The 15,847-nt window shown below is 56.1% G+C and overlaps 1 protein-coding gene across 1 annotated transcript; it reads right to left on the bottom strand.

Annotated features, from left to right (window-relative positions):
* Positions 1-1,935: 1,935 nt before the first annotated feature.
* LOC129715480 (snRNA-activating protein complex subunit 2-like) lies at positions 1,936-15,797 on the bottom strand (the record flags this gene model as incomplete). Its single annotated transcript, XM_055665363.1, is given in 9 exon segments — positions 1,936-2,016; positions 2,018-2,092; positions 2,094-2,144; positions 2,146-2,184; positions 2,823-3,071; positions 4,541-4,624; positions 7,771-7,890; positions 10,882-11,104; positions 15,717-15,797. Coding segments are annotated over 8 exon segments (918 nt in total), but the record flags the coding sequence as incomplete, so codon positions are not given.
* Between the last annotated feature and the right edge of the window lie 50 nt (positions 15,798-15,847).

The following is a 15,847-nucleotide window of genomic DNA, read 5'->3' as shown; positions in this document are numbered from 1 at the left end:
GGCAATCTGATACCCCCCCCCCCCTCCCCACAGCCACCACATTGGTGTGTAGGAAGGAACTGCTGATGCTGGTTTACACCGAAGATAGATACAAAAAGCTGGAAGGTATTAAATGCGACAAGGTGGGTATTACATGTGGGCAGAGAGGGTATTAAATGTGACTGGGAGGGTATTAAATGCTGCACACATTTGGGACAATTTACATTTTAATCTAAGCCCATTAACCCACAAGCCTGCACGTTTTAATTAACCTGCAAGCCTGCCATAGAGGGAGTACAGAGGCGGTTCACCAGACTGATTCCTGGGATGTCAGGACTTTCATATGAAGAAAGACTAGATAGACTCGGCTTGTACTCGCTAGAATTTAGAAGATTGAGGGGGGATCTTATAGAAACTTACAACATTCTTAAGGGGTTGGACAGGCTAGATGCAGGAAGATTGTTCCCGGTGTTGGGGAAGTCCAGAACGAGGGGTCACACAGTTTAAGGATAAGGGGGAAATCTTTTAGGACCGAGATGAGAAAAACATTTTTTTTCACACACAGAGAGTGGTGAATCTGTGGAATTCTCTGCCACAGAAGGTAGTGGAGCCCAGTTCATTGGCTGGATTTAAGAGGGAGTTAGATGTGGCCCTTGTGGCTAAAGGGATCAGGGGGTATGGAGAGAAGGCAGGGACAGGATACTGAGTTGGATGATCAGCCATGATCATATTGAATGGCGGTGCAGGCTCGAAGGGCTGAATGGCCTCTACTCCTGCACCTATTTTCTAAGTTTCTATGTCTGTTTCCATGGTGTATGACCCCATGATTAATTTAGTTCCAGCCATTGAGTTCCCGACTTTTATCCCCATTCAAAAGAATCAAATAATCTACAAATAATTAGAGAGGTTTATTGAACAAAAATGCTCACAGGAGAGGCTGTTCCTCGGAGACTGGGTTGAACAGGGTCTGAAGAAGGGTCTCGACGCAGAACGTCATCGATTCATGTTCTCCACAGATGCTGCCTGTCCTGCTGAGTTACTCCAGTCTGAAGAGGGGTCTCGACCCGAAACGTCACCCATCCATGTTCTCCAGGGATGCTGCCTGTCCCGCTGAGTTGCTCCAGCACTTTGTCTCTCTCTCATGCGGTGTAGGTGAGGTGGTCTATGTGAAGACATGGGTCCCGACAATGGGGTGGTCCCACCCACAGCCTCCCGAGGGCATTTTCTGGGATCTCAGCTCCACCCCTGATACATTTCAGGGGATATAAACCCCTTCCCTATCATTAGCCGGGGAGAGGAGTGAGGTGGGGAGGAGGCCAGGGTCACTCTCACGAGAGGGGGGGGGGGGGGGGAGGGGGGGAGTATTTAAACTCTGAGGTGGGGGACAGATATAAACAGAGGGAAGGGAGGGGGTCAGCGCTGGCAGAGGATCAGAGGGGGGGGGGGGGAGGGGAGGGAGGGGGGGAGAGGGGAGAGAGGGGAGGGGCAGTCCCAGGGGGGGGGAGGGGATAGGGGGGTGGGGGGGGAGAGGGGAGAGAGGGGGGGGGGGAGGGGAGGGGGATGGAGGGGGATAGAGGGGGAGGGAGTGGGGGGGGGGAGAGGGGGGAGAGAGGGGGCGAAGAGAGGGGGGAGGGTGGGGGGGACCCTTGGAGGGCGGAGGAGAGGTGGGAAAGAGGTGGGGGGGAGATGAGGGGGGAGGGGAGGTGAGAGAGGATGAGAGAGGGGGGATAGAGGGTAGGGGGGAGAAGAAGTGAGGAGCGGGAAGGAGAGAGGGAGGGGGGGGGGGGGAAAGGGGGGGGGGAGGGGGGGGAGAGAGAGGGGGGGGGGAGTGGGATCAGGGCAGAGGGGGGGGGCTATTTAAACCTTTTGACCTCTGAGGGGGGTCAGAGGTCAGAGGTGGTCATAGGATCAGAGGCTGGTCATAGGATCAGCGCTGGGAGGGGGGGGGTGGGGGGAGGGAGCGGGGGGAGTCCCTTCCCCACCCACCAGCAGTCCCAGGGGGAGGAGGGTGAAGGGGTTGAGGGGCCGGGGGAGGGGGGTTCGGGGGGGCTGGTGGGAGGGCCCCTGGGGGGGGAAAGCGGTGGAGACCCTGGAGCCGGCCCTGGGACCGAGAGGAGGGCGGAGGAGAGAGGGCGGCCCCTCAGGGAGAGAACCTGAGAGAGGGGGGGGGAGAGAGTGGAGCAGTTCCAGCAGCAGCGATGAGGCGGGGGGGGGGGGGAGAGAGGGGGGGAGAGAGGGGGGAGAGAGGGGGGAGAGAGAGAGAGGGGGGGGGAGAGGGGGGGAGAGGGAGGGGGAGAGAGAGAGAGAAAGAGAGAAAGAGGGGAGGATGGAGGGAGAGAGGGAGGGAAGGGGGGGGGGGGAGAGAGGGGGGGTGGAGGGGGAGAGAGAGAGGTGGCAGTTAGACAAAGGTAGAGAGGGTGGTGAGACGGAACGAGGGGAGACGGGGGCGAGGGGAGCATGAGAGACGGATAGAGAGAAAGGGGCGAGTGACAGGCATCAGGCTGGGGGGGGGGGGGGGGGATGGGGGGCAGGGGGGAGAGAGAGAGAGAGAGAGACGGCAGAGGCAGTGGAGGGGATATGGTGTGCGTACTTACCCTGGGGAGAGAGTGGAGGGTGGGCAGGGGTCGTGAGGAGAGGAGAGGGAGGGAGGATTGGCGGTGGTGAGGGGAGGGGAGGGATGAGAGGGGCGGTGCTGACACGAGGGGGTGTGCAACCCTGGGGAGAGATTGGAGGGCGAGGGCGGGAGGGGATGTGGTGTGAGGGTATGTACTCACCCTGGGTTGAGAGGCGAGGAGGGGCGGTGGTGGGAGGGTCGGTACTGTACTGGGGTGTATATACTCACCCTGGGGTGGGAGGGGAGGCAGAGGTGTTCCCCTCACGGCGGCTGACAGGAAGCTGTAGACAGCAGCGCACTCCGTGTCCGTGTCCGTGTCCCGTGCCTGGCGCTGGCGCTGGCTGCCCGGGGGCTCCCCCTCAGCGGCGGGACCGGAACCGCTCCCAGAGGGCGCCGCATCCTCACCGGGACCCCTCCCCTCCCCCTCACCGTGACCCCCGTCCCCGCGCACGGGCTCCGTGGCTGCGATCAGGAGGGTCTGCGGAAGGGAGGGCAGACGTCAGGGGGAGGGAGGTGGATTGGAAAGGATTGGGGGTTATAAGGGAAGGGGGGTAGACAGGTGAGAGACAGAGAGCGGCGGAGTGGTTGGAATGAGGTGACAGAGGATGGATGGTGGTCTGAGCACAGTCACTGACAAACTGTACACACATACACACACACACGCACGTACAGGCAGACACACACACACACCCTCCAACAGCACCACATACACTAGCAGTCCATCTGCGCCACACACATACTCCCATATACACACAGCACCATATACACACACTCCCATGTACACACACACTCCCATATACACAAACTCTCGTACATACAAACTCCCAGATACACTCCCGTACACATACACAATTCCATATATACACACACACTCCCATATACACACTACCATATACACACTCCCATATATACACACATACACACACTCCCATACACACTCCCATACGCACGCAAACACTGCCATACACAAACACTCTCATATATACACACACTACGATACACACTCACCCATCTACACACACTCCCATACACAAACACACACACTCATATACACACACTCCGATACACACACACACACCCATATACACACTCCCATACACAAACACACTCTCATATACACACACTACGATACACACACTCCGATACACACACACACACACACACTCATACACACACTCCCATACACACACACACACCCATATACACACACTCCCATACACAAACACACACACTCATATACACACACTCCGATACACACACTCACACACACACACCCATATATACACACTCCCATACACAAACACACACACTCATATACACACTCCCATACACATACACACACTCCCATACACAGACACACACACCCACACACAGCACTCCGAGGGGGGTGAGGGTACCATGTGACACGGCCATGGCACAAACCACGCACACTCATATACACACACTCCCATATACGCACTCTCATACACACGCAAACAATGCCATACACAAACACTCTCATATACACACACACTCCGATACACACACCCATATACACACTCCCATACGCAAACACACACTCTCATTTACACACACCGATACACACACTCCGATACACACTCCCATACGCAAACACACACTCTCATTTACACACTCCGAGGACACTTTTCCGTGTGCACAGTTCCCATACGCAACTCACACACTACATGACAACACTCCGATACACAGAAATTCAGTGATTCACGCAGCAGTGAATTGTCATTGTCAGTGTACCTGTAGACGGAGACAACGAATCACCTCGCTATCGTCCTGTCACCGCCTCTGCAATCCGCAAACGATCTTTGAAGACATGGCAGAACGGTCAGTGTGTACCGGGGGGGCTGTACACCCCCCTCCCCAGTACCCAGTGACCACCCCCCCCCCCCCCCCCCCCCACCGGCCGAAAGAACTGTTCCTCGACCTGCATACCTGCTGGTTCGGCAACCAGTCACGACCTGTTAGGCTTTGGACCGAGGAGCTTTGTTGTGCAAGTTCATGACCCAACTCACGGACCTACATGAAATGAGAACAACCAATAATAGTAAAAATATTATATAAATCATCCCTGAAACTCGTCAAGAACAAAACCTGAACATTTTCGGGTAGCTTTAGTCCAATCAAAGCACGTTTAACATTGAGTGGGACGCCAATTGGCCAATCACGCGCTTTGTTTCAGGCTGGCTAGGCAGGGAGCACACAACATGACTGATGCCTGTTCTACTGGAGACTCCGATGAAGCTTCACAGTGAGGTCCAGCACCACACACTGAATCTCTGTCATGTTTCCATTTCGCTAGCTAATTCACTTTTACATTCCGCTCATGCACTCCTCAAAACATTTGGGCATTTTTATGTATACATTCTTAAATAAAATCCTCCACCCCCCCACTCACTCATTGTGTCGCCTCCTGCTGGCCAACGACCATAACGGCCGCTGACGCCCGTCTCTGCTCGAAAAACGCCGACATTTTTCCCTACCGCTGGTGCCCAGCCCGGCTCTGTCACGCTACCTCAAGCCAAACATCGGATGTTCAACCACCGGGGGTACAGCCAGTGTGCACCCCCATCCCCTCACCACACTCGGGGTCTGAAGCACGTTCGGGGACCAGACCCAACGGGTCTGCACTTGGTCTAGTATAACTATGTGTGTGTGTGTATATAATATATATACCCACACACACACACACAATTTCCCTCTTAGGATTAATAAAGTTCTATCGTAAAGTATCGTGTGTGTAGGAAGGAACTACAGATGCTGGTTTAAACTGAAGATAGACAAATAGCTGGAGTAACTCAACAGGTCAGACAGAATCTCTGGACCAAAGGAAAATATTATGTTTTGAGTTGGGACTGAAATAGGTTCCTGCACACCTTTGGAATGTGGACGTAAACAAGAGCACCCGGAGAAAACCCATGCGATCAAAGGGAAAACGGAGCAAACTCCATACAGACAGCACCCATATTCAGGATCAATTCCGGGTCTCTGGCACTTTTAGGCAGCAACTTTATGGCCAATGTACTGCCCCATAGCCTTGAACTTAATTAAAACATCCAGTGGCTGTAAAGGGTGACATAGCGTAACTTGGAGATTTTAAACTGAAAATGGATATTTTAATTTTTTTAGTAACCACCTACTCTGGGCCGATCTATTCTTCTCATGATTTTGCACGCCTCTATAAAATCACCCCTCATCCTCTTGCGCCCCAAGGAATAGTCCCAGCCTGCTCAACCTCTCACTGTGGCCCACACCCTCTAGTCCTGGCAACATCCTCGTACATTTTCTCTGCACTCTTTCCAGCTTGACAACATCTTTCCTATAACACGGTGCCCAGAACAACGTCTTATACAACTGCAAGTTCAGCTCAAAGGAGGTAGTTGAGGGATGATCCCAACGTTCACTGTCTTATTGCGTTCGGTGAGGAATATGCACAAGGATGTTGCCAGGACTGGAGGGCCTGAGATAGAGGGAGAGGTTGAACAGGCTGTGAACTCCATTCCTTTTTTAAGAGTCACAGAGTGATACAGCGTGGAAACAGGCCCTTCGGCCCAACTTGCCCACAACGGCCAACATGTCCCAGCTACACTAGTCCCACCTGCCTGCGTTTGGCCCATATCCCTCCAAACCTGTCCTATCCATGTACCTGTCTGTTTCCTAAACGTTGGGATAGTCCCAGCCTCAACTCCCTCATCCGGCAGCTCATTCCATACACCCACCCACCTGGCAAATGTGGGAGAGAACTCATATTCCATGCAAATAAGCAGCCTGCTTGCTTTCTTTACCGCTTGAGTGACCAGTGCTGTCACCTTCAGGAGGGCTTGAACTCGTACAACCAGGCCCCTCTGAGTTTGGATGTGTTGAAAAGAACTGCAAATTTGCTGGTTTATAACCGAAAATCGACACAAAATGCAGGAGTAACTCAGCCGGCCAGGCAGCATCTCTGGAGAGAAGGAATGGGTGACATTTCGTGCCGAAACGTCACCCATTCCTTCTCTCCAGAGATGCTGCCTGACTCGCTGAGTTACTCCAGCATCTCGGCGTTTGGGGTAGTTTACAGGTCCAGTCACGGAAAGAGCGGTGTACAGATTGAACCAACAAACGAGGACTAGAGAGATACAGCACAGAAAGAGGCCCTTCAGCCCGTCGAGCCCGCGACGACCAGCGATCCCCGTATACTAGCATGATCCTACACACAAGAGACAATTTAGAATTTTTACCGAAGCCAAATAACCTACAAACCCGCGCCTCCTTTGGAGTGTGGGGGGAAACCGGAGCACCCGGAGAAATCTCTAGCTCTGTGAGGCATCGGGTGGCGTTGACCCACGCTGACTAGCGACCCTCTTCACAGTCACAATCCCCACCCTACAGAAACCTCCCCAAGCCCGCACTCCACATCCACCCTTCCCCCCTTACATTTCCTCCATCACTCCCCCTCCTGTCCCAGCACCCCTTCCCTCCCTCTCTTGTTCCTGCACCCCCTCCCTCATTCCCTACACCCCCCTCAGCCCCTACAACCACCCTCTCCCGTCCAAGCACCCCTGACTTCCACCGTCTTCCCCCGCCCCTTCCCTTAAAGCCCTGTCCCACTGTACGAGTTCATACAAAGAGCTCTCCCGAGTTTTAAAAAAAAAAATCAAACTCGTGGTAAGCGCGTAGAATGTACGTAGCGGGTACGTCGGAGCTCGGGGACGTCTCTTAGCGGCTCGTAACGCTAACGGCAGGTACTCGGATAACGCGGTAAGCTCGGGAAGACTCGTGAAGATTTTTCAACATGTTGAAAAATGTCCACGAGAGCCCCGACTACTTACGAGCGGCCATCACCGTAAATCTCCCAGTTCGAATCAGGGCAAACTCGGGAGAACTCTTGAAGGAACTTGTACAGTGGGACAGGGCTATTTGACCCTGCCCGCCTCCCCTTCCCTTTACCCTCTCCCTTGTCCCCCCCTCCCCTTGAACTCACTCCCTCATTCCCCCCTCCTACCTCCCAGGTCCCCGCACCCACTCCCCACCATCACAGCCCCTGGACCCCCCATTCCACTCTCCCTACACATGGACCCTCTCGTTTCCCCCTCCCTCATTCCCCTCTCCCTCCTTCCCTACATAGAAACATAGAACCCATACCTACACCCCCTCCCCCAATCCCTACGCCTGTCTCCCCTCACCTGCAGTGGTACGTGTGGCTGCCGCAGCCTGCGGTGGTGTTCCCGCCGCCGTTGGTTGTAGACCTTCTGCAGGGCGCTGCGTTCAGAACGCTGACACAGGCTCTGTACGTAGCCCAGCACCTACGGGGGCAGCGAGACAAAGAGAAATAGTCCACTGTGGACGGCTCAATTGTAATCACGTGTTGTCTTTCCGCTGACTGGCTCTTTTCGGGGGTTTTTTAAATAATTTTATTAGAAGTGAGGCACAATAATAAGGCATAAATAACATATTGCATTCCATGTACAACTTCTTATTTTTAATTTAATAGTAGAGAAAAAAAAGTAAGAAAAGCAAGAAATAGAGAGAGAGAGAGAATATTATATAGCTCGAAAAAGAAAAGAAGAAGGTGGTTTGAACTAAGCAAAAAGAAAAAGAATAGGAGAGAGAAAAGAGAGAGAAGGAAAACAAAGAAAGAAATTGAAAGGGATATTCCTCCTTCGTATCTTTACCCACCCGGTTCTGAAACACTTAATTTCTAAGGTTGCGTTGCACTATATGCTTGTGATAAATCGATAAATGGAGACCAAATCTTTAAGAATTGGTCTGATTTGCCTGATAGGACGAATCTCTTCTAAGGTGTAAATTTAGAAGATTGAGGGGGGATCTTATAGAAACGTACAAAATTCTTAAGGGGTTGGACAGGCTAGATGCAGGAAGATTGTTCCCGATGTTGGGGAAGTCCAGAACAAGGGGCCACACACACAGTTTAAGGATAAGGGGGAAATCTTTTAGGACCGAGATGAGAAAAACATTTTCCTTCACACAGAGAGTGGTGAATCTGTGGAATTCTCTGCCGCAGAAGGTAGTTGAAGCCACAGTTCATTGGCTATATTTAAGAGGGAGTTAGATGTGGCCCTTGTGGCTAAAGGGAGAGAAGGCAGGTACAGGATACTGTTGGATGATCAGCCATGATCATATTGAATGGCGGTGCAGGCTCGAAGGGCCGAATGGCCTCTACTCCTGCACCTAATTTCTATGTTTCTATGTAACATTTCCGACATGTTTGAAATCCACATTTTGAGCGTCGTTGTGGTTGCATTTTTCCAGAGTTTAAGTATAAGTTTGTTTGCCGTTATTAAGCCTATAATTAAGTAGCTGGCTCTCCCGCAACAAAAGTTTTTCACTGTATCTCGGTACACGTGACAATGAACTACACTAAATTGGGGGGGGGGGGGGGGGGGGGGGGGGTTAATGCTGGGGAGCACTGAAGAAACTGGGGAGGGGCTGCCAGCCACATTGGGTGGGTGGGTGGCAATGGGTGGGGTCAGGGGGCAGTGTGGGTGGCACTGGCATCGTAAGGATGCTGTTCAATGACTTCAGTTCAGCTTTCGGCACCATAATCCCCACCAGACTTGCTGGGAAGCTGCCGGAACTGGGACTGAACACTCCCCTGTGTGCCTGGGGCCTGGACTTTCTCACCGGCAGGGCCCAGGTGGTCAAGATGGGGAGACATACCTCCAACCCCCTCACCCTGAACACAAGATCCCCCCCCCAGGGTTGTGTCCTCAGCCCCCTACTGTACTCCCTGTACACACATGACTGTGTGGCCAGGTTCAGCTCCAACTCCATCATCAAGTTTGCTGATGATACTGTGGTGGTGGGCCTGATCTCCGATAACGATGAGAAGGCCTTCCGGGAGGAGGTGGCTGACCTGGCACTTCAGTGTCAGGACAACAGCCTCCTCTTGAATGTTACTAAAACTAAGGAGCTGATTGTGGATTTTAGAAGGGCACAACATCCGAGGACAAACACGCCACTGGGGATAAATAGGACCACTGTGGATAGGGTGAGCAGCTTTAAATACCTGGTAGTCCACATCACAGAGGATCTGACATGGACAACACACACTGCCGCACTGCTGAGAAAGGCAAGGCAGCTGAGGAAATTCAGAGTCTCTCTGAGGATCCTTCAATCCTTCTACTCTGGTGCTGTAGAAAGTATCCTGACCAGAAGCATCTCAATCTGGTTTGGCAACAGCTGGGTTGGGGAGGTCATGGAGTAATAGTGCGAAAACAGGCCCTTCGGCCCAACTCGCCTACACCGGCCAACAAAGTCCCGGCTATACTAGTCCCATCTGCCTGTTTGGTCCATATCCCTCCAAACCTGTCCCATCCATGTACCTGTCCAACTGTTTCTTAACCAATGGGATAGTCCCAGCCTCAACTACCTCCTCTGGCAGCTTGTTCCATACACCCACCACCCACTGTGTGAAAAAGTTACCCCTCGGATTCCTATTAAATCTTTTCCCCTTCAACTTGAACCTATGTCCTCTGGTCCTCGATTCCCCTGCTCTGGGCAAAAGACTCTGTGCATCTACCCGATCTATTCCTCTCATAATTTTGTATACCTCTATAGGATTGCCCCTCATCCTCCTATGCTCCATGGAATAGAGACCCAGCCTACTCAGCCTCTCCCTAGAGCTCACACCCTCCAGTCCTGGCAACACCCTCGTAAATCTTTTCTGAACCCTTTCAAGCTTGACATTATCTTTCTGATAACACGGTGCCCAGAACTGAACACAATATTCCAAATGCGGTCCCACCAATGTCTTGTACAACTGCAACATGACCTCCCAACTTCTATAGTCAGGTGGGGCAGGTGGGTCAGGTGTGGACTGTCCTCCTGGGGGAGTGCAGGTGCGCCACCTTTGCCAACAAGTCAGGGTGCCACCCAGCGTTCTGTGTGGGTGCGGTCAAGGTGCAGGTGTGAGGGGCAGTGTGAGTGGGGACAGGGGCATGCGGGAGGGTGCTGCTGGGCCTCTTCTCAGTGAGGGGTGGCACCCGGTTTGGGGCAGTGTGTATGGGCGACACTGCGACTGACCTTCTGCGGGCTGACGGTGGGCACGGCTGCCACCAGCATCAGTAGGTCGAGGGGGTGCCCGCCACTCTGGGGAAGGGTGGCACTGGGTGAGGTGGGGTGGCATTGTGCCTCACCTCCTGTGGGCAGCGGATGGGCACGGCTGCCACCAGTGGCAGCTGGTCGAGGGGGTGCCAGGTGCTCTGGTCGAGAGGGGATTGGGACGATGGTGCTGGGCAGGATCGGGGGCAGTGTGGGCGTGCACTGGACCTCACCTCCTGTGGGCAGCGGGTGGGCACGGCTGTCTCCAGTGCCAGCTGGTCGAGGGGCCGCCCGGCGCTCTGCCGGCCCAGTGCCCGCAGCAGCTGCTGCTTCTCGCTGCGGCTCCACGTCTCCGCCGTCTCTGCCTCGCCATCCTCGCCATCACCGCCCCCCGTCTGGGGCACCATGCTGTAGCGCTGCGGGGCTGCACGCACCCGTGACGGCGGCTTCATCCTTCTGGGCAAGCAGAGCGCATGGGGTCAGCAGGGGGGGGGGGGATTGTCGAGGGGGGAGCGAAGGGATGAGGGCTGGGGGAGCGGTGGAGAAGGGGTGAGGGGTGAGGGAGAGGGGGGGAAAAAGGAGGGGAAAAAAGAGAAAATGCGAGAAGGGGGGGGGAAAAAAGAAGGGACACAGGGGAGTGGAGGAGAGGAGAGGAGAGGAGAGAGGGGGGAGAGGAAAGAAGGGGAGACAGGAGGAGGGAGCGGGAGCGAAAGGGAAAGAGGGAAAGGAAAGGGGGGGGAGGAAGAGAGAGTGGGCAGCTGAGAGGGAGAGGGGAATAGGGCAGAGGGGGAGAAAAAGGGGAAGAGAAGAGAGGGAGGAGGAAGAGGGAGTAAGAGGGGAGACGAGAGGAAGGGGGAAAGGAGAAGAGAGAGAGAAAACATGAAGTAAAGGAAGGGGGAGACATAGAAGGAGAGGAGGGGGGGGGAGGGGGGAAGGGGGAAAAGAGAGGAAAAGGGAAAAAGGGGGAGAGGAAGGGGGGAAGGGAAAAAGGAAGGGGAAAAGGGGGGAAAGAAGGGAGAGCGCTCAAGAGAGAGGGGATAGAGAAAGGAGAAAAAGGGGGAGGGGAAAGAGGGAGAAGGGAAAGAGAGGTGGGGGAGGGGAAGAAGAGGAGAGGGGAAAGGAAGAGAGTGAGGGAGGGAGAGACCCAGAGGAGGAGAAGGGAAAGGAGGAAAGGGGGGAAGAGAAGAGAGGGGGAGGGAGAGAAAATGAGCAGGAAGGAGGAAGAGGGGATGAAGAGGAGAGGGGGGGGGAGAGGGGGAAGAGAGGGGGAAAAGAGAGGAAGAGGGGGGAGAGAGGAAGGAAGGAGGAGCCGAGAAGAAAGGGAGGGAGAGGGGGGAGAAAAGGAGGGGGGGGGGGGAAAGGGAGAGAGGAGAGGGGAAGGAAGTAGAGGAGGGAGGGGGAGGGAGAAGGAGAGAGGGGAGGAGAGGGAGAGGGAGAGAGAGGGCGGGGAGAGGAGAGAGGAGGAGAGAGGGGGGGAGAGGAGGGGAGGAGGGGGGAGCCAGGGAGCGGAGAGAGGACTAGGGAGAAAGGGAGAGAGAAGAGGAAAGAGGGAAGAGGAGGGAGGGAGAGGAGACCAAGAAGAGGAGAGGAAGAGAGAAGGGAGAGGGGAAGGAGAAGAAAGAGGAGGAGAGGAAAGGGGAAGGAGAGGGAGAGAGAAGGAGAGGAGCGGGAGGGAGAGGAGAAGGGGGGAAGAGAGGGGAGGGGGAGAGGAGGAGAGAGGGAAGAAAAGAGAGAGAGGGGAGGGGAGAGAGGGGGAGGAGGGAGAGAGGGGAGAGGGAGGGAGAGGGAGGGAGAGGGGGAAGGGAGAGAGGGAGAAGGAGGTGGGAGAGAGGGGGAGGGAGGGAGAGAGAGGAGAGAGGAGGAGAAGGGGGAGGAGAGGAGGGAGGAGAGGAGAGGAGAGAAAGAGAAGGGAGAAGGGGGAGAGAGAGGAAGACGAGAGGAAAGGAGGAGAGGAGAGGAGTAAGAAGAGAGAGGAAGGAGAAAGAAGGGAGCAAGAGGAGAGAGGAAGGGAGGGAAAGGGGGAGAAGGGGGAGAGAGAGGGGGAGAGAGAGGGGGAGCGAGAGAGAGAGGGAGAGGGAGAGAGGAAGAGAGAGAGAGAAGGGGAGAGAGAGTGGGGGGGGGAGGGGCAGAGAGAGGGAGAGCGAGAGGTGGGGCAGAGAGGTGAATAGTGGGGATGAGATGAATGGAGGGAGAGGAGTGATGTGAGAGGAGAGAGAGAGAGAGAGAGGGAGGGAGGGGGGGAGGGGGAGGGAGAGGAGGGGAGGGAGAGAGGAGGGGAGAGAGAGGGGGGGAGGGAGAAGAGAGAGAGAGAGGGGAGGGGAGAGGAGGGGGCTGAGGGAGGAGAGGAGGGAGAGAGAGAGGAGAGGAGAGAGAGAGAGAGAGAGGAGGGAAGAGGGAAGAGGGAGAGGGGGGAGAGAAGAGAGCAAGGAAGGAGAAGAGAAGGAGGAAGAGGGGAGGGAGGGACAGAGGGGGGAGAAAGACAGAGGGGAGAGGGGATGGGAGAAGAGGGGGGGGAGCGGGGGAAAGGGAGGGGGAGAGAGAGATAGGGCAGGAGGAGGGGAGGGGAGGGGGAGGTTAGAGGGGAGGGGGGAGGAGAAGGAGAAAAAAGGAGAGGGGGGAGAGAAAGAGAGAAGGGGGAGGGGAGAGGAGAGAGGGGGAAGGAGGGGAGAGAGAGGGGGAAGGGGAAGAGAGGGAGGAGAGGATTGAAGGGGGAGGGAGAGGGGAGGGGGATGGAGGAGGGAAGAGAGGAGGGAGGGAGGGGGGAGAGAGAGGGGGAGAAAGGAGAGGAAGGATGGGGGAGGAGAGGGAGGGGTAGAGGAAGAAGGAAGGGAGGAGGGAGGAGGGAGAGAGGGGAGAGGGGGAGGGAAGAGAGAGGGGGGAGGGGAGAGGGGAGAGACTGGGGAGAGAAGGGGGGAGAGGGGGAAGGAGGGGGGGAGAGAACAAGGGAGAGAGGGAGGGGGAGAGGAAGGGGGGGAAAGGGAGGAGAGAGATGGGGGAGAGAGAGGGAGGAAGAGAGAGGAAAGAGAGGGAGGGGGGGAAGGACAAGAGATGGAACAAGAAGAGGGGAGAGATGAGGGGAGAGAGAGAAAGGAGGAGAGGGGAGAGGTGAGGGAGGAGATGAGAGGGGAGAAGGTTAAGAACGAAGAGAGACGGGTGAGGGGGAGATGAGGAGAGGGGGGGGGAAGGTGAGGGAAGAAGGGATAGAAGGCAAAGGCAAGGACATAAAGGAAGGGGAGGGGAGAGTGAGGCGGAGACAGGGAGAGGAAAGGGAGGGGTGGAGGGGGGATGAGAGGAGGGCCACAAAAGGAAAAAGGAGGTCGAGGGAGGGGTTATAGGAGCAGGGCAAAGAAGGAGGAAAGGAGGGGGGTTGCTCTGGGGGGGAGAGGGGAATCGAGGAAGAGGTGAGGAAAAGAGGGAGGGAGTACTTGGGTGGTTGAGGGGAGGGGGAAGAGGGAGAAGGATTTGCTGTCTGAAGAAAGAGAGGAGAGAATGAAAAAATAAGAAACAAGTGAAAGGGAGCCCGAAAAAGAGGAGGGGGAGGGAGGGGGGGAGAGACAAAAGGGGGAGAGGGGAAGTGAGAGGGGTGGGGGGGCTGGGCTGGGTATGCCGGAGGGGAAATGGGGCTGGCATAATGGGCGAGCACACATTTGAACAATAGGGGAGGGGGGGGTAGGGAGGTCGTGAGGGAAAGGGGAGGTGAAGAAATGAGGGAGAGGGAGAGGGAGACGGCGGGGGGGAAGAGGGGGTAGAGGAAGGGAGAAGAAAAGAGAGGGAAGAAAAAAAAAAGGGAGAAAAGAGGAGGAAAGGGGGACAGGGCAAAGCGAGGGGGAAGTGAGGGGAGGGAGGGTGGGAGGGGAGAAAAGGAGTGGACAGGGGGGAAGGGGTGACGGGAGGGGGGGGAGGGGGGGAGGGAGGGGAAGAGAGAGGTGAATGGGGATTTGGAGTGGGGGGGAGAGGGGGGATGTGAGGGGGAGAAGCAGAGGAGTGGGCGGGAAGGGGAGAGTGGGGAAGAACTGTAGGGGAGAAGATAAAAGGAGGGAGAGAAAAGGAGGGGAAAAGGAGAGGGGGGGAGAGGGGTAGTGAGGGAGGAGTGAGAAAGATGAGTGAGGGGAGGGGGGTGAGGGGGAGGGGTTTAGTGAGGGAGGGAGTGAGTGAGTGGAGTGAGGGTTGAATCAGAGGGGAGGGGGGAGGTGAATGAGGGAGGGGAGTGGTGGGGGGAGTGAGTGGGGGAAGAGGGGGAGGGAGGGAGTGAGAAGAGTGGGGAAAAGTGAGGGGGTGGGTGAGGGGGGAAGAGGATTTAGGGTGAGGGGGTGGGTGATGGGGGGGAGTGAGTGAGGGGAGTGAGGTGAGGGGGGGAGGGAGGTGAGGGAGTGAGTGAGTGAGTGCGTGAGGGGAAGAGGGTTTAGTGAGGGGGTGGAGTGGTTTGGGAGGAGGGGAGGGAGAGTGGGAGTGAGGAGTGCGTGAGGAGGGGGGGGGAGTGAGGGGAAGAGGGGTTGGTGAGGGGGGAGTGAGTGAGTGAGTGAGGGTGAGTGGTGAGTGAGTGAGGGGGGGGGTGGAGTGAGGGGAATAGGGTTTAGTGAGGGGGGTGGAGTGTAGTGGTTAGTGAGACGTGAGTGAGTGAGTGAGTGGGAGGGGGTGGAGTGAGGGGAAGAGGGGTTTAGTGAGGGGGGGGAGGAAGTGAGGGGAAGAGGGGAGTGAGGAGGTGAGTGAGTGGGGGGGTGGAGTGAGGGAGAGAGGGAGGTGAGGGGAAGAGGGGAGGGGAGGGAGGGAGGGAGGGAGTGAGTGAGAGAGGGGAGTGGGGGGGTGGAGTGAGTGTGAGAGGGGAGTGAGTGAGAGTGCGCGGGGAGTGAGTGTGCGCGTGAGGGGAGTGGAGTGGAGTGAGGGGAAGAAGGGTTTAGTGAGGGAGTGAGTGAGGGGGGGGAGGGAGGGAGTGAGTGGGAGTGAGGAGGGGGGTGGTGAGGGGAAAGAGGGGTTTAGTGAGGGGGGTGGAGTGAGGGGAAGAGGGGAGGGAGGGAGGGAGATAGGGAGGGAGTGAGTGAGTGAGTGAGTGAGGGGAGGCATCTCTCACCTCTCCGTTCGCCGGCGCTACATCAACAACAAGAACGTGGTTGCGGCGCTAGCGCGTGACGTCACGCATCTCCACGCCCCCTCACACGTGACCATGAAGTGTGAACCGCCCCCCCCCGCGCACGTGACCCT

This window comes from Leucoraja erinacea, unplaced genomic scaffold, assembly GCF_028641065.1.
Source record: "Leucoraja erinacea ecotype New England unplaced genomic scaffold, Leri_hhj_1 Leri_119S, whole genome shotgun sequence".
Taxonomy (NCBI): domain Eukaryota; kingdom Metazoa; phylum Chordata; class Chondrichthyes; order Rajiformes; family Rajidae; genus Leucoraja; species Leucoraja erinaceus.
Note: the sequence above shows the minus strand (reverse complement) of the source record. Positions and strands in the feature narration are given on the sequence as shown.